Source organism: Tachysurus vachellii, chromosome 15 (assembly GCF_030014155.1).
Source record: "Tachysurus vachellii isolate PV-2020 chromosome 15, HZAU_Pvac_v1, whole genome shotgun sequence".
NCBI classification, from domain to species: Eukaryota; Metazoa; Chordata; class Actinopteri; order Siluriformes; family Bagridae; genus Tachysurus; species Tachysurus vachellii.
Window position 1 is genome coordinate 21,517,129 of NC_083474.1, and position 18,204 is coordinate 21,535,332.

General features: G+C 39.4%; 2 protein-coding genes across 8 annotated transcripts in view; both read right to left on the minus strand.

Moving 5' to 3' along the window:
• Positions 1 to 18,204, minus strand: part of znf414 (zinc finger protein 414) — a 110,114-nt gene that overhangs the window by 33,781 nt on the left and 58,129 nt on the right. The gene's annotated exons all lie outside the window — the stretch shown is intronic.
• On the minus strand, positions 251 to 3,769 carry LOC132857709 (tripartite motif-containing protein 16-like). 2 transcript variants are annotated; one of them, XM_060887688.1, is made up of 7 exons: positions 2,785 to 3,769; positions 2,437 to 2,532; positions 2,074 to 2,307; positions 1,703 to 1,885; positions 1,606 to 1,615; positions 1,394 to 1,450; positions 251 to 1,187 (listed from the first exon to the last, which is right to left on the minus strand). In XM_060887688.1, exons 1-7 carry the CDS (start codon positions 3,373 to 3,375, stop codon positions 661 to 663), a joined length of 1,698 nt encoding a protein of 565 aa, XP_060743671.1. In that variant the 5' UTR covers positions 3,376 to 3,769; the 3' UTR covers positions 251 to 660. The 2 variants fall into 2 exon arrangements, with proteins under 2 accessions (XP_060743671.1, XP_060743670.1); XM_060887687.1 differs by lacking the exon at positions 1,606 to 1,615 and having other exon boundaries at positions 1,726 to 1,885; positions 2,785 to 3,592.

Consider the following 18,204-nt stretch of genomic DNA (forward strand, 5'->3'; position numbering starts at 1 on the left):
TCGGTGTGTATTACTAAATGTAACACTTAAATTAAGATTGCCAGTTCTTAATTTGCCAGTTCTTTTTGAAGTGTTTACCAAGGGGAAAAAAACAAGATTAAAACAAGATTTGTTTTAGGACTTTATTTGGTTGTATATCATTCAGAACAAAAGATTTGTGTACAGTTTGTTCAGTTTGACCAACGCTGGAGAGAGAAGGCAGAAGCATCCACTATGTTCACACCATTCAATCTCCTTTTTGGACAGTAACCAAGAGGCCTAATAGACGTGGATGAAGAGGCATGGGAGGAGCATCCCTCACATTATCGCTCAGTAATGGAATATGTACAGAAGGAACAGATCAATAAAGTATCCCTAAGCACAGGAGTTTCATCTGGGTGATCGGGTACCTCTCCCCTTACACAACCTGAAAGTTCCTTGCCCACTGGCAGGGTGCTACTCTTTTTTTTTTTATGTTAGACATTTTTTATATCAAGAATAATAAATCCATCCTAAGAGTGCATACAGTTAAATAGTCTGTTTGAAAGCATTTCTTATTTCTAGAAACATTCAGCATTCATTACTTTTCCAGTTTCTGCACACAAAATGTCCAGTGTAGCTCAGGGACAAATTAAATCTCACACCTCAGTTAGAATTTTACTGGAAACTTTTACTAACATTTCATTTTCTATCACAAAACCTCACAGATGATTTATTACTCCGCATCCAGACTCCAGCGTATAGAGGCTGAGTGAATGTGGTGTGGACTCTGTGGAGGAGCCTCATGGTGTCAGAGACGCTGTAGAAGGACAGAGTTCCTGCACTGTGATCCACATACACTCCTATTCTGGAGGATGATGGACCTTGGAGCTCAGTCTCAATGTTGTTGTGCCAGAAAAGGACAGAGGAAGAAGAACACCCCAGACTCCAGGACTGACTGTTGAATCCAAACCCACACTCATCACCCCGTCCTTTCCTGCTGATCTCTTTATATGACACTGATATGAACACATCACCGCTCCACTCCACCTCCCAGTAACAGCGTCCACACACACTCTCCTTACACAACACCTGAGACCAGAAGACAAATCTCTCTGGATGATCAGAGTATTGCTGTTGTGTCTCACTCCATGTCACCACTCTGTTCTTCTCAGACAGAATGAGTTCAGGATGTGCTGTGTTTGGATCCAGAGTCAGATAACAGAAATCTACAGTAATAAAATGTCCACATGTTAGATGTTAATCACAGGATTTATAATAAGTGTGTGTGAGACACCTGTCTGTGTTTCTATCCTCCTAATGCAGCTCTATAAACATGGATCAACAATAGAGACATTTTAACACTGTGTGTGTGCGTGTGTGTGTGTGTGTGTGTGTGTGTGTGTGTGTGTGCGTGTGTGTGTTATAAACCTACACTGCAGAAAATCTCTGTTCTTTGGTTCTGAAGGTAAAATCATCTGAACTGCTGCAGCTGTGGAGACACAGAGACAGAAAAATTTGCTTCCTCATGTTTATTTCAGACGTCAACAACGTCACCATCTCAATTTATTCATCAGCTACGATTTTCTCCAAAAGTGTAAGATTTGTACTTTGTTTATCTGCTAAATTGATCTTGATGTCATTTACAAGACTGATGCTAATACTGTGTGATTTTCTGCAGTCTTGTTCCTGCTTACTTCTTATTTCTGTTAGATGAATTTTATGGCTCTTTTTACTGTGATACAGAAACAATGTTTGTTTGTTCACCTTCTGCTCTGATTTTGTTGAATTCCTCCTCACAGATTTGTTCGACTCGTTTTTTCAGATCTGAGAGAGATTTCCTCACTCCATCAAATGAGAGATGTTGATTGACAGTGAAGCTGAGTGAGTCGTCACATCCAGGAGAAACACAGAGAGACGGGAAACTCTACAGAGAGGAAACACATCATAGAGAAGGAGAAAAGTGGACGAGAGGAACGAATGAATCTCAGACTGAATCAGAACAAAGACACACTTGTGATCTCAGACAGGAACATTTTTTGTTGCTGTAATGAGCTTTTAGGAGGAAACTTTGTGAGGAACAGCGCCCTCTGTAGATCAGACAGTGAGTGTTACCTGGAGGAAGTGGATGTCATCGTGTGTGTGTGAAAGCTGCTCCATCTCAGTGACTCTCCTCTTAAGATCAGCAATCTCCTGCTCCAGTTGATTCAGGAGTCGTTCAGCTCGACTCACATCAGCTTTCTCCTGAGCTCTGATCAGCTCCGTCACCTCCGAGCGCTTTTTCTCCATGGAGCTGATCATCTCAGTAAAGATCCTCTCACTGTCATCTACTGCTGCCTGTGAACATGTCTGTAAGGACACACACACACACACACACACACACACACACACACACAGATCCATTTAAAGATCAACTCTTTATCTCACAGTGACTCTATAATGTGTGTGTTTATGTGAATCTCTCAGTTTCCTCCTCACCTTAATAATGTCCACAGTCTGTTTCAGCTCCTGCACCTTCTTCTGCTTCTCCTGGATCCTCTGCTGGGATTTTATCTGATCCTCCTTTAACTCATTCTTTAACAGAGTTTTAACATGGTCTTTGTAAACTTTAGGTATAAAATGCTCTAAGAATCTTGTTACACTGTTGGCTGTTTAAAGTGCACTGACTGGTCTGAGCTGTTTCACACTTCATACCAGAAGAACCTTTGACTTTTAAAAAAAATCCACTTCACACTGAATAACAGTAGTATAACTCAATAGAAAATAGATTTAAAATACAATTTGTAAAATCTGACTTGGAAAAGAATAATGTTGTCCAGTTCTCACCTGTTTTTTAGTTCTTTCTGTTTCAGTTGAAACTGTATCATGACCTTTGTGTTTTTTCATCGTACACAATAGACAGATGAAGCTTTGGTCAATACGACAGTAGATCTCCATCAGTTTGTCATGTTCAGAGCAGATCTTCTCTTGGAGCTCTGCACAGGCTTCAACTAACTTGTGCTTCTTAAAGGCAGGAGACTGATAGTGAGGTTTAAGATGATCTTCACAAAAGGAGGCCAAACAAACCAGACAGGAATTAACAGCTTTGTGTTTTCTCCCGGTGCAGGAATCACACTCCACATCTCCAGGTCCAGCGTAACAGTGAGCAGAAGAAGCAGCTTGGAGTTCAGTCTTCTTCAGTTTCTCCACCACTTCAGTTAGCATGTTGTTCCTGCGTAGAACAGGCCTTGGAGTGAAAGTCTCACTACACTGAGGACAGCTGTAGACACCCTTCACATCCTCCTGATCCCAGCAGCCATTAATACACACGTTGCAGAAACTGTGACCACAATGGAGAGTCACTGGAACCCTCAGGAGATCCAGACACACTGGACAGCTGAACTGATCCTGATCTACTGAAATACTGGCCTCTGCCATTTTCTTGAACTCAGAGAAAGAGAGAGAGAGAGAGAGAGAGAGAGAGAGAGAGAGAGATCTATAAGTTTCGTTTTCTCTGAAATGAACTTCCTGGTTCAGTGTGTTATAGTGTAACAGAGAGAGGAGGTGTGGCTTTACAGAGAAAAGGAGTTCAGTCTTTAAAGATAAAGGTGAAGTTACACAACAGAAGAGTATTTTATAATCATACTTCCTCCACCAAGCTTTAAAAAGATTATAAAAAAAGATTTATTTTTTAGAAAAAGTTTTTAAATCCTACTCATGCTAACTGTTAGCCAAGTTAGCACAAGTGACTCAAATCTATAAAATCTGCTTGTGTAATTTAGTGGTTAGTTCTGGATCTTTTTCCAAAAGAGAAAGAACAAAAATGAGGATAAATGAGGATACAGCATAGACAGTATTTTATCTCTCAAAGGTTCAATCTATTCTGGTGGATCTACACCAGTCTAGCAAGATCTGAAGCACCTGAAGAAAGGAAAAACAGGTTTCAGTTGTGCTAGCGAGAGGAACGGAGACTGTTCATGGGGGATCCATTGCCCCTTTTCCACCGAGGCAGTTCGAGTGCTGGTTCGGAACCTAATTTAGAACCAGTTCTTTCTTTTTCGACAGCCAAAGCACCGGCTCTGAACCAGGAAAAGTGGTTCTTAAGTAGCACCAAAACGCTGCTGGTCTAGACTTAAGAACCGCTTGTGTCAGGGGCTGTGGGCGGGGCTGGGGGCGGGGCTACTGTTAGCGCATTTGATAATGTACCTTAAGTATACTAATGTTTAATACACTTTTACTTTACCGCAATATGATCAATTATCAGCACACATGATAGTAGGTAGCTACATGCTAAGGCTAACTTTTTTCTGTGTTAATGATAAAATAACGTTATGTTCTTTCTCGATTACAACCTCTGTTTATACAGATTACAGGCTCCTAACTTGGGTTCGCCGCTTTGGATTTAAGGGGTTTCCAAAAACAGAGCTAACATAAAAAATCCCCATTGTTTTATTTTTGTTTTGGGTTTTTTGCCGCGTGGGCTGAAGTTGCCTGAAAAATGAAAACGAACATGACTAGCCGGGGTCTGGAGGCCTCAACCGTGGAAAGGAAAAAAACCGGTTTCTTGGTTTGGCTAATTTTTGCCAGGGGAAACCCCTTTTTAAACGCCCCCAGCCTGGGGTCTGAACCGCACTCAGTTTTTTTGGGGGAAAAGGGGGGAATAAGAATAAACTTTTTTTCCAAAAGCTGCAGTGAGGGCTGGGCTTTCGCTTTTGGAGCTTTTTTAAACCAAGGGGAAAGTAAACAAAACGTTTCTGTTAAACTATAATTAGAGTAAAATTTTTTAAAATTTTAAACTTTTTTTTTAAAATAAAGTTCAATTTATTACACCAGTTCAATTATGTCTGTATGGGGGGTTAAAAGATTAAAGGAAGGGGGAAAAAAGGGGTTTTTTTAGCTCCCGTTGTCAAACATAATCAGGATTTGGCCACATTAGCAGCTCTACGTGGGGTAAAAAAATTTGGGCCCTTTTTACTGATTTTTTTTTTTTTTGCATTTTTAAACACATTAATTTTTCGATCAAACAAATTTAAATAAAAAAAAAAAGAAAAGAAAAACCCCAAAACATGCGTTTGAAAATGGGGTTTTTTTAATTTTTAAAAGGGAAAAAAAAACCAAACCCACAGGCCCCCGTGGAAAATGTTTTCCCCCCCTGTTAAAACAAAAAAAAACTGTGTTTTATCACACATTTTTTAAATTCCTTTTAGCCACCCCGGGGGCCTGTTTAAACGCCAAAACCGGTTACAATAAAAAAAACATTTAAAATAACCTGTGAAAAAGGGAAAAAAAAAACCCAAAAAAAATCCTAAAAAGCACAATCAGTAGACCAAAGAAATTCGGGAACAAAGGAAAAAAAGTAACTAAATTTTATCTTTTGGAAAAGGTAAAAGCCATTCAAAAAAGCTTGGGAAACTCCATTAACCACAAAAAAAAAAAAACCCCGGGGTGGAAATATGGAACTTGGTAAACCTTTTCCCAATTTTGGTTTGGCCGAAAAAATTTTTACCCCAAAAGAAGCCAGCGACGACTCTCCAAGAGTCCAAAAGACCCCATAAAAACATCCAAAGAACCCCGGGCCCAAAAATTTTGCTTCAGAAAAGGTCATTTTAAATTTTTCACCAAAAAAAGAGACGGGGAAAAAATTTTGGCCCCTCTTGCGAGCTCCAAAAAACGAAAACCCTCCCTGACAAAAAAACAAAAGGCCGTTTTAAAAATTTTCCAGAAAACATCTTGATGACCCCCAAAAACTTTTTTTTTGGACTAAAAAAAATTTTTTAAAATTTTTTATGGAAGGTTGGTCCCAACATGGGGGGTAAAAGTAAACAAAAATTTTCAAAAAAGAAATCATACCAACAAAAAATATGGTGTGGTAGTGTAAAGGGCCCTGGGGTTGTTTTCTGTTTCAAAACCTGGAAATTTGCTGTGAAAAGGGGGAAAACCAAATGAATTGGGCTGTTCCCAAAAAACCCCCCTGAAAAAAATTGCAGCCACCCTTTTTTGTGCCCAAAAAGCTGAAAAATTTTTGGGGTTTTCAAAAAGGGGAAAAATTTGAAAGGAATTAAACTCAAAAGGGGGAACCCCCTCCCTTTTTAAATGACACTGGTAAGTAAAAAAATTAAGTAAAAATGCATTTTTAACAATGGTTTAAATAGGCAATGAGAAAAATGGGTCGTGCAAACACTGATTCACCAGGCCCCCAAAAAAATTCCTTCCTTTCAAAGTCTTAAAATTATCTCTGACATGTCCAACCAAAAAAACGCAAAACTGAAAACAAAAAAGTTCAAAAAAAGGCTCCCATCCCCAACAATTCATCCCCGGGGAGAGTACCACCTACAAAACCCAAAACCCGGGGAAAACATAAAATTTGATAAGTAGCTCCTAAGAAAGCGACCCCACAAAGGAACGGGGAAAACCGGGGAAACAAAGTGGAAATTAACGTAGCCGCAGAAGAGAAAGAAAAAAATGTTAGGTATGTTGAAAAACAGGTGAGGGGAAAATAGTGAAAATTTGCAGAAGGACTAAAGAAAGACAAAATATCCCACAAAACCAAAGTCTGGGCAGTGCTTCTCAATTATTTCTTTTTTCGCCCCCCTGGGGGAAAAGTAAAAAACCCCCCCCCCCCCAACCCTCCGCCGTGGTTAAATTTAAATTTTCTATAAAAAATTTTTTTAAGACACCCCCTGCATAACATTTTCACTTATTAACATTAAAGAAAACAAAAAAAAAAAAAGAAAGAAATAAGAAAAACTTTTTAAAAAAAAAAAACTTTTTTAACCCTTGTTTTTTTTTCGTAACAAAAAAAATTAACATCCCAAATCGCCAAAAATTAAAAAAGAAATTGCAAACCTTATTTTTAAAAAATAAAAAATTTTTTTTGACCATTTGTATTTATTCATTATCATTCTTCTTCATTCATTCATTCATCTTTACCGCTTTTTCCAAATACCTCGGGGGTTCGGGGGGCCCGGAAAACACCACTCCATTCACTCACCCAATCACACCAAAAGGGCAATTTTCCAAGATGCCAATCAACCTACCTGAGTCTTTGGAGGGGAGAAAAAAGAAAAAAAGGAAACCCCCAGGGGGGGGAAAAAATGAAAATAAAAACCAAGGGGGAATAAAAAACCCCCCCAAAAAAAAACCCTTTTGGGGGGGGGGAGGGGGGGGGGAAAAAAAAACCCCCCCCCCCCCCCCCCACAAAAAAAACCCCCCCCCCCCCCCCCCCCCCCCCCCCCCTTTATACTAAAAAAAAATTAAAAATAAACAATAAATAAAAAAAAATTCAAATTGATCACAACATTAACCAGGGCCCCAAAAATAAAACACTTGACCTACAAAACAAACATTTAAAAAAAAAAAAAAAAAAAGGAAATCCGGTTTCAGGGTACAATGGGGGACATTTTTTAGTGCACAGCTTTTGAAACGGGGGGGTTAAAAAAAAGAAAACGCAACCTCAGCTCCCCAATGTTTGCTGGGGGGTTTCTGGCCCTTTATTTCAAAAAACAGCAAGAAGCCAGTTCAAAAGATAAGATGTTGAAAAAAAAAAAAGAAAAAACCCTGGCCCCCTGCCCCGTGTGGGGAAAAACCCCCTAAAACTCAGCCAAATTACCTCGTGTCTGGGATTGAAAAACCCCCGTCCAATGTGGATCAGATACTACAAAAGAATGGGGGTCCTCTGCAGACTAAACCATTTGAGATTTGCTTGAAAAAGGGTCTCTCCCCGTCTATTGGGGAAAAATTTTTAGGGGAAATACTTTTTAAAAAATCCAATCATGATGAAAAGCCCTTAAAAATAAATGATCGGCTTAGGGATGTAAAAAGGCAATTTATGTTGTTTGTTTGTAATTTTTTTGTGCTGTTTTTAAAAAAGGGGGGGGGGGGGGAAAATTTCATTTTTTTTCAAGTTTTTTAGATCAAAAAAAATAAAGAGTGGGGGGGGAAAAGATGGGGGCTCCTGCAGATTAAAATCAAATGCCCATCCTGTCCCCAAAATGTTTTCTCAAAGGTCCCGTTCCAGTCTTTTGAACCTTACAGCAGATCCCGACCCGTTAACAGTGTAACAGAGAGTGAAGGAAAGTTTAAAGGGTTTTTGACAAAACGTTCCCAAAGGGATACGTGCTTTGCAACCATTCTCCCACCTGGAAAACTTAATAAATAATCCCCCAAATTTGAAAGGATTTTTAAAAAAAGTTTAAAAATTCTAAGCATGGCAATTGGGAAAATTACGAAAAGTAAGGGGGGCACGGTGGTTGTGGGGGCCGTTCGCCCACACCCCAGGGGCGGGTTCGATTCCCGCCCCCCTTTGTGTGTGGAGTTTTTCAGTTCTCCCCCGTGCCTCAGGGGGTTTCCTGGGCTCCGTTCCCCCCCGGTCCCCAAACATGCATGGAGGTTGATTGGCTCCGGAAAATTGTCCCCCAGGGGAAATTTTGGCGTGAAGGGGTTTTTCCCGCGATGGGTTTTTTACTCCGTCCCGGGTGTACCGCTTTGCCCTGCGCGACTCAGGCCCCCCCGGCCCGAGGTAGTTCGGGGAACTAAAGATAATGAATGAATAATGAACAGAAAAGTAGTAAAGAAAGGACTTTTAATTTTTAAAGTTTTTCCCAGGAGAATGGGGGATTGGCATAGAAACTGTACAAAACATTGGGGTTTTTTGCTTTATTTTGGAAACCCCCTTTTGGGGGCACACCTAATTTGAGGTTGTGAAATCAAAATAACGCATGTCCCCCCAAAAATTTTTAAAAAAGAAAATTTTTAAACAGGAAAACCCCTGCTAAAAAAAACAGCTTGTGGGGACCCCAAAGGAGTTTTTTACTGGGGCCCCTTGGGAAAGGGGTGTGTGGTCCCCCCTTATTGGTTGTGGGGTGGCCCCAGCCGGGTTGGTGTTGGCAAAAAAGTTGTCTTTTTTTGTAGTTAAACCCCGCAAAACCAAAAAAAACCTTTGTTCTCAGTATACATTTCTTTGATATTCTAGTTAAATAAAGACCCAAACAATTTTTAGAGAATTTAATTCACTTTTAATAAAAAAAAAAATTTGGATTTCCCTTTATGCCCGTAAAAGGAATACCGAATTTTTTCTTTTTAAAAAAGGAATTCAATTCTATATTGTGCAACCCCCACAAACCCCTAAAAAAACCCCTGGGGCCCGCGAATTCATGCTGGTTTTCGGATTTTTCAGAGGCAGTTACACCCTCTTAATCCCTTTACTTTTTTTTGAAACCAAAAGTTTAAAACCTTTTTCCAATTAAGAACTTTATTTGTATTCGGTTTTTCATTTTTAAATTTGGGTTTATAGCAAAAATTTTTTCCATGTAATTACCCTAAGCAAAGTAATTGACCAAGGAAATTCTTTAGGGGATGTCCCAAATTTTATTTGGTTCCAAAATTATAATAAGTTTTTTTAATATTTAATGTCATTTTTCCCCAATGCAAAGAAAGATGACCTATTTCAAAGCTCAAAGCTTATAGGAAAAGAAATGTTTTTTTTAAACAAATGCATGATGGGATTTATTTTTGATATTTGATTATTTTTTTAATTTAAAATGCGTTTGTTTACATTTTCTCATTCTTTTTTAAACAAAAAGTTTGGATGTGCCCATTTTTGGGGGGAGTTGAAAAATTCAATGTTAATGTGGGGGCCCCCTTGGGTGAGGGTTTTTCTGAGTGCCCTTGCCCCAAACCCCCAATAAAATTTTAATAGAACAAATTTTTTAAAAAAAAATGTATAATTCCTTTTGGAAGGAGCAAAAACCCTATGAGAAAGGGTTTCGAGGACGGAAAAGTTTCTCGAGGCCAAAGGGAAAAACCCCCAAAAGCGGCCCCCCCCCCAACGGGGACCCCCAAAATGGGAGGGGATCTGAAAAAGGAATGATGTCATGCTTAGGAAAAAACATAAAGGGGGGGCTGAAGAAATTACGAAATTGCCCCCCAATTCCCTCCGGGGAACATTAAAAGACCCTTTCCCTAAAAATTTAAGTATCAAAGGAATTTTTTTTGGGTCTAAATGAAAAAAACTTGATTCAAAAAAATTTTGGAACGGCAGCAGGCCGGTCCCCACGAAAAAGGGCTAGACCGATTACCTTTAAAAATGCCCATTTGTTGATTAAATTGTAAAAACCCCAAAAAAATGTCGTTCCTGTTTAAAATTTTTAAAACAATCAGCAGACAAAAAGGTGTACCCCCCTTTTTGGGGAACTCGTTTTCATTCAATACAATTAAAGCAGAACCTCTTTAAAAATTTTCCAAGGGGGAAAAATTAAAAATTTTTAGGGTTTTTGGGGGTACCCCGACAACCCCAAATATTGTGTTTTTTCATGTTGCTGGAAAAATTTCTTTTTTCATTAAGTTTTCACTTGTTTTTTACGTTTTTTTTTACCACTTTTTTTTTTTCTTACACAGTGAAATGCCACTCCCCCCCCCTGCCAGGGAAAAAAAATGCCCTTTTGTACTGTTTTTTAAGCCCAAACCGGGGGGGGGGGGGGTTTAAAAAAGAAACCCTTAATTAATTTAGGGTTGTTTTTCCCTTTTCATAATTAATATTTTTAAAAAAACTTTCCCGTTTTTTTTTGCTTATTTTTGGAAAGGTTTTTTCCAAGGGAAAAATCAGAAAAAAAAAAAACCCAAATTAAAAAAATTTTGTTTTTGGATTTTTTGGTTTTATATCAAAAAAAAATTTGTGACAGTTTTTTTTTTGCCCAAATGGGGAGAGAAGGAAAAGCCCCACTAGTTAAATTCAAACCCCTTTTTTGGCAGAAACCCAAAGGTAATAGACTGGTAAAAAGGCATGGGAGGGCCCCCTAAAATTTTCCTCATAAGGGGTTTACAAAAGGGAACAGATCAAAAAATTCCCCTAAGCAAGGATTTTTGGGGGATGGGGCCTTCCCCCTTACAAACCCCAAACTTCCGCCCCTGGAGGGTCCTCTTTTTTTTTTATGACTAGTGACAAAAAATTGTGTTCAGGACAAATTCATTCCCCCCTAGTTGAATTTTTTTTGGAAAATTTTTTAACTTTCATTTTATCCCAAAACCCCACAATATTTTATCCGACCGAAACCATTTTAGGGCGAGTGATTTTGGGTGGCTTGTGGGACCAGGGGGAGAACGCTGTGAAGGACAGATTCCCGCACTTGTCCCCAAAAATTATTGGAGGATGATGGCCCTTTAAGCTCATCTCAATGTTTTGTGCGAAAAAGAAGAGGAAGAAAAACACCCCGACTCCCGGGGACTGTTTTACCAAAAAAACATCTTTACCCCCGTTTGTGATTCCTTTAATTCATGTTGAAAACCCCACCGCTCCCCCCTCCAGAACAGCGTCCAACCATTCCCCTTTCAAACATGACCAAGGTCAAATTTTTCCGGATTCAAGATTGTGTTTTCTCCCCCCCGGCACCCCTCTTTCTTAACAGAATGAGTAAGGGTGGTTTTGGATCCCCAATGATACAAAAACTACAGATAAAAAGTCCCAGTTAGATGTTAATCCAGGTTTTTTAAAAAGTGGTGAGACCCCTTTTTGTTTTTTTTTCCCCCAAACCCTATAACAGGTCAAAAATACAGCATTTTAAATGTGTTGTGTCTGGGTGTTGTGGTGTGTGGTGTTTTTTTAAACCCACAGCAAAATTTTTTTGTTTTTGGTTCTGAAGTAAAATCATAAGCTGCAGCTGTGAACAAAACAAAAAAAGGGTTTCCCCATTTATTTTTGACGTCAAAACCCCCATTCAATTTTTTATAACGTTTTCCAAAAAAATTTGATTTTTTCTTGTTTTTTGCTAAAAATTATCTTTTTGTCATTTACAAGACGATGTTTAAAACGTGTGATTTTTTGCAGCTTTTTTTTTACTTTTTTTTTTTGTTGATAATTTTAGGCTTTTTTTCGTGAACAGAAAAATTTGTTTTTTCACCTTGGTTTATTTTGTTAATCCTCCCACGATTTGTTACTTTTTTTTTCAGATGAAGAGATTTCCTCCCCCACAAATGAACATTTGTACTATGTAGTCTCACATCCAGGGAAACCGGAGGGGTTACAAAAAAAAATAAAAAAGGGGAAAAATGCGAAGGAAAAAAAATTCCTGAATCAAAAAAAGAACACTTTTGATTTCCAGGAACATTTTTTTTTAAATTTTAGGGGGAAATTTGGGAACAGCCCCCTCTTAGATCAAAACTATTTCCCAAAGGAATGGAGTCATGTTTGTAAAATTTTGTCCATCCAGTGCTTAAGACCAAAACCCCTGCCCCAGTTGTTAGGGGTGTTCATCACTCACTTACTTTTTTGCTTGATCCCCCGTCCCCTCCGACGCTTTTTCTCCGGGGGCTGTCCCCAAAAAACCCCTCATTCTCTCTGCTGTGTGAAGCATCTGTTGGGGAACACACACAAACACCCACACAACACACCCCCAACACCCCAACCAAGAGAGAGAGATCAAATAATCTTTTTCCATGCTTTTAAAATTTTTTTTTGGGGTTCTCATTCCCCCTCCCTTAAAATGCCCATTTTTTTCCGCCCCCCGCCCCCTTTTTCTCTCCCTGATTTTGCGGGGGTTTTACTCCCCCTTTTTCTTTCTTTAAAAGATTTTTAACAAGTTTTTTTAAACTTTTTGGAAAAAAAACCCTTAAATTTTTTCATTTTGGGGTGTTTAAATGCACTCGGGGTTCGTTTCAACATCTCCGCCTTTTTTACCCAAAAAAAATCCTTTACAGAAAACGTTTTAAAACTCAAAAAAAGATTTAAAAAAAATTTAAAATCTTTGGGGAAAATTTTTCCTTCCCCCTTTTTTTATTCTTTCGGGTTATTGAAACTTATCAGCCTTTTGTTTTTTGTACACAATAACAAAGTTTGGTCAGTACGCAGTAACCCCACAGTTTGTCATTTTCGGGCAATCTTTTGGAGCTCTACACTTCAATAAATTGTTTCTTAAAGGGGTGATATGAGTTTAAATGTTTTCCAAAAAGCCAAAAAAACCCAAAAAATTAAACTTTTGTTTTCCCCCGGGGAAAATTTTTCCCACCCCACCTCCCCCCGGGCAGACGCCTTATTCAGTCTTTCAGTTTTCCACCCTTCTTGCAGTTTTCCCTGGTAAACCCCCCTTACGCTCTCAAGGGGGGCGCGACCCCTTACTCCCCCTATCCCCACCCAAATACACCCCTTCAAAATGTGCCAAAAAGGGGCCCTGAAACCCCCGGGGAACCGCCATGGCACTAACTTCCTGATCCTTTTCTGCCATTTTCCCAATCACAACAAAGGAACAAAGAAAAAGAGAGGAGGAAGAGAAAAGAAGGGAAAAGGGGAAAAAGAGAACAAATTTTTTTTCTAAAGAATTTTTTTCAGTGGTTATAGTTCAGAGAGGGGGTGGTTTTTCAAAAAAAAGAGTTCATCTTTAAAATAAAAAAAGTTACACAACAGAAGTATTTTTTAAGATACTTCCCCCACCAATTTAAAAAAATTTTAAAAAAAATTTATTTTTTAGAAAAAGGTTTTAAATCCCCCCCAGAAATGTTGCCCTTAGCCAAAAAAAACCAAAATTTTAAAAACTGCTTTGAATTTTGGGGTTTTTTGGTTTTTTTTCCCAAAAAAAAGAACAAAAAAGAGGGGAAATGAGGATACCATAGACGATTTTCCTTTAAAGTTCAAACATCTGGTGGATCTCAATCTAGCAAACTAACGCCGAAAAAAAACGTTTCATTTTGTAGCAGGGAGACTTTCTGGGGAACCCATTTCCCCTTTTCCCCCCACATTTTAGTTGGGTTTAGGAATTTTAAACCGTTCTTTTTTTTCGAAGCCCAAAACCAACCCGGGGGGGGGCGGCGGGGGGGGGGACGTTAGACATTGATAAGTACCTTAATATACAATTTTAAAAACTTTTTTTCCCCCAAATATCTTTCCACCATATTAGGTGTACAGCTAAGGGAACTTTTTTTTTTTAATGAAAAAAACGTTTGTACTTTTTCCATTCCCCCCCTTTAAAAAAGGGGGTGGAACGGGGGCCCCCCTTTTTGATGCTAAGTAGGTTCAAAAACCTGACTTAAAGTAAAGCAACATCCCCTTTTGAGTTTTTTGTCGCTGCTGCGAAAGTTTTAAAACATCCTATACAGTGACGCGACCGGCTCTTGAGGTTTCAACCGAGGAAAAAACCGGGTTTTTTAAGGGGTTTTCCCCAGTGGAAAAAAACTTTAACCCCCCCACGTACAAAAACCCCACCCTTCTTTTTTTTGGAAAAGGGGGGGAAAATACCCCATAATTTTGGGCTAAATTTTTGCTGCATGGGGGTTTGGGATTTGGCTGTGTTAGGGCGTTTGAACAAGGGGAATGGGGGAACAAAAAATTTGTTTAAAAATTTTAATTAATTAACTTTAAAAGAATTTAAAATTGTTTAAAATTTGTTAAAATTTATTCACATTTCATAATTCTGTTTCCCCAATTAATTTAAAATTAAGGGGTTTTTGTTTGCGTTTTTACCAGGCATTTAAAAAAGGCGTTTTAAAAAACATAAAAATAAACCCCCAAAAAAAATAAGGAAAGAAAAAATTAAAATTAATAAAAATCTAGATTATACAATCACAGTGGTATTATTATGTTTTGGTGTGTTGTTATTTACCCAATAAAAAGTTGGGATGGGCAACAGTGGGGAAAAAAACCCCCCCTTGTTTTTAAAAGGGGGAAACCTTGAGGGAAACCCCGGGACCAAGGGGAACCCTTCAAGGGGTGCACTAGATGGTGGGGTTACAAAATACAAGAATCCGATCCAAGGGGCCCGGTATTTTGTAGGTTCGTTTTCTCACAGGTCCCCCTTGGGTTGGGGGGGGCCCAAAAAAAAATTTTCTGAGGAAAGGGGCGATCTGGCCGGGGTGTTCAGGGGGTAAAAAAAAGGAAACATGAAAGGGGGTTAACCTATCTCTGTTATAAAAATTGAGTCGGTGTAAAAATTTAAATATTAGGGGATTTTTTTGTGTACCCCGCTAAAGAGGGGTTTTTTAATTTTCTACTTAACGGGGGAAATTTTGTCTGAGCCCAACACACGGAAGCCTATTGGGTTTTTGGGGCAAATAAGAAAACCCCTTTCCCCTTTAGTAATTTATTCTGGGGCCTCCCAAAAAGTGGTTTTGTGATTAAAAGGCAAAAGGGATTGTAACGTTAAAAAGATAGTTAATACAGGGGAGCAAACCTTGGGGGCCTTGAAAAAAATTTGTAAATCAAACTTAACGGTACCTGTAGGGTGTAATTGGGTTTAGGGTTTTAACTTTTTTGTTTAGTAAAAATTTGCAGCCCCCTTTTGGGACAACTGAGCCTATTTTTAAAAAAAGGGCAACCAACTAGTAAGCATTCCCAAATCCAGTTAGGGTCATGAAACATAAAAAGTTTTTCAACAAAACCGGGTTTCCATTGGAAAAAATTTTTAAAGGGTTTTTTTTTAAAAAGGGTGTTTTTTGGGGGTTTTGGGGGGTAGGGTTTTCAAAGCCTTACTTCTAATATAACCCCCGGCTTTTGTATTACTGTAACAGTCTCCCAATTGGAAATTAATTGTGGGTTTTTTTGTTAGGTTTTTTGGCCTAAAAGTGTTTTTTCGTTTATCAGATTTAAAAAACCAAAAATTCCCCGCTCTTTTCCCTTTTATCTCTCTAACTTTTTTTTAAAATTTCCCCCCTTTTTTTTTGGTTTTTGGGGGTTTATGTTGTGGGGGATAGGGGGAAAGGGTAATCCCGGGGCTTTGAAATTTTCCCCTAATGGAACATTTTTTGAAAAAGAGGGCCTAAATGTTTAGGGGCCCAGGTTACTGGTAAAAACTGGAGGATTCCCTTTAAATTTTCAAAGGGGGGGGACGATGAATGGGGCTAAACCAATTAAAGCTTGCCTTTAAAAATTTTTTTTTTTAAGGACAAAGGAATGTTGGCTTAGTGAATTTCACACCCCAAAAACAATAGCCTTTAAAAAACAAAATTTTGGGCCGAGGAAGAACAAATTTATTTGTATTTAAAAAGCATTTTTCCCCATAGGGGGGGAAATGATAAAATTTCGAGGGTTTGTTTTTCCCCCGAAAAAGGATCAGTTAAAGAAAACCCCCCTTTTGGGGTTTTAGCCCCCCCAAGGAAGGTTTTGGGGAAAAACTTGTGTTTAAAGTCTTAAACTAAATTTTTTTGAAAGGGGCCCCAAAACTGAATTTAGGTTTTTGGGAAACCTAAAAAAAAGGGATTAAAAGTTTAAGGAGGGCTCAGGCTTTAATAAACTTTTTCATTTTTGGTTGGGGAAGGGGGTTTGTAAAAAAATTGTTGTTTTTGCTGTTTTCAAAAATTCCCTAAGTTCTGCCTGTACTTTTAAAAACAATGTATTGTGTGTTTAAACCTTGGGGAAAAGGGGGTTGTTGCCTCATGGGGGCTTTTCCCCATTTTTTTCCGTTTTTTTCATTTTTTTATAAAAAATCTCTAAACCCCTATTAACGTGATGGGAAGTTTCATTTTTGGGGGGCCAGGGGTGGACCTGGGGCCCTTTTAACCGTCTATAGTTTGGGCAACTGTTTTCGCAATTTTAAAACCCCAAAATTTTTTTTCTCCACTTTCGCTCGGGGTTACGGGTCCCCTCTTGAGGGTTTTTGGGGATGATTTTTACCTGGTGCGGCTTTTTTTTTAACCCCCTTTTTAAACTGTTTGGGGAAAAAGTGTTAAAATGCTAGTGAAAAAAGCGCCATCTGTTTGGGGTTTTATTTAATCGTCTGTGTTTAAGGGGACAGTAAGGGGAATCCCCCCTCAGGGGGTTTTTGTGAAACGCTTTAGTGGTTTTGGAAATAGTTTTACCCGTCTAAGTGGGTGAAGCAAATTAGGGGCCGTTTACAGGGTTTTTTGGGGAAAATTTTTAGAAAAAGGGCGTGAATTCAATTTTGGGGGGGATTTCTTATCCTGAATTTTTCTGTTGTTTTTTTAAATCTAAGTATGATTTACCCCGGGAGTTCTTGGATGTTTTTTTTAACCCCAAGGGTTTTAAGCCCCTGAATCGATCCGGGCCCCCTCATTTTTGTTAAAAATAAAAAGGTTAAAAACCCCCAAAAATTAAGGGTTTCGATTTAAACCCCAAAGGAAAAAGGGAAATTGTAAATTCTCTAAAAAAAAAGGGTTTTAGGGCCCGGGGGTCTATCCCCGGGGCGCTACGCAAAAAAATCGGGGGTTTTTTCGTGTGCATGTGCGAGGGGTACTTAAGGCAAGATTAAAAAGATTTTAAAACTTACTGTTTCTTGGGAAACCCGAAAAGGAATCTTAAATTGTGGGCCCCCTCCCCGACGTCTGACAAAAGGCGTTTTAGAAAATAACCGATGGTGTAGACTCATTTAGACGATTGTTTTGGGGTTTAAAAGGGTTTTGGGAGGGAAAAACAGTAAGGGTATTGTCTAGTTTTTCTTTTTTCCCTAAGTGTTTGGGGTTTTAAGTGATCTTTTTTAGAACCCCCAAAATTTTGGCCCCGTTTTGTTTTTTCTTTGGCATTTTTTTCTAATTCATTTTAAAAATTTTTTCGGAAATTTTTCCCTAATTTTTTTAAACTCCTGTGGGGGAACAGCACGTTTCTATGGGGAGAGGAAAAGTGGCATTTTATCGATTTTTTTGGTGAAGGGGGGGTTTTTAAATTTTAAAATTTTAAAGGGGTTTGTTTACCGTAAAAGGTGTCACCCCCGGAGATGTGGCCCCAGGGGATTCCCCCCCTCTGCGGGGGTGAGGCCCGGGTGGGGGGGGGAAAGCCTAGGGCTCCAGAAAAAATTCATTATGAAAAAGGGGTTGATTCAGCCTCCCCGGGCTAAAACCTTCTTTTTAAAACAAAAAAACTGAATCTTTTTTCCCCCGTGGCCCCTTGGGGAATTTCCCGGAAAGTATCCCGGTGGGCGCTTTTTTTCCCGGGGAAGGGGCTCCCCGGGTCTTGAAGTCTCTCTTCAGGATCTCGGACTGCCTCAGGCTGGTGTCGTTCGAGCCGGCGTGAAGAACCACAGCTCCGGTGTTTCTGCTCACGACCCTAGGTACCTGTGCAGCGACATCAAGAACACGTGCACCAGGTAAGCAGTGAGTGCGAGCCTTACCTTTAGCCACAGTAGCACGGACGTGGCGGACGATGGAGTCTCCGATGATCACAGTGTCGCGGTCCGTCTCACGAAGGGGGGCGAAGCGGTTCCGGGTGGGGATCTCGAAGACCGGCGGTGGTGGAGGGGGAGAGGTCCTCGACCGGGGCCCGGCACATGTCCTCCGCTGCTGCACCCAGGATCCGCGGTGCCTCGGCGCTGGAGTGAACTGCCCCTGGCCAGGCCA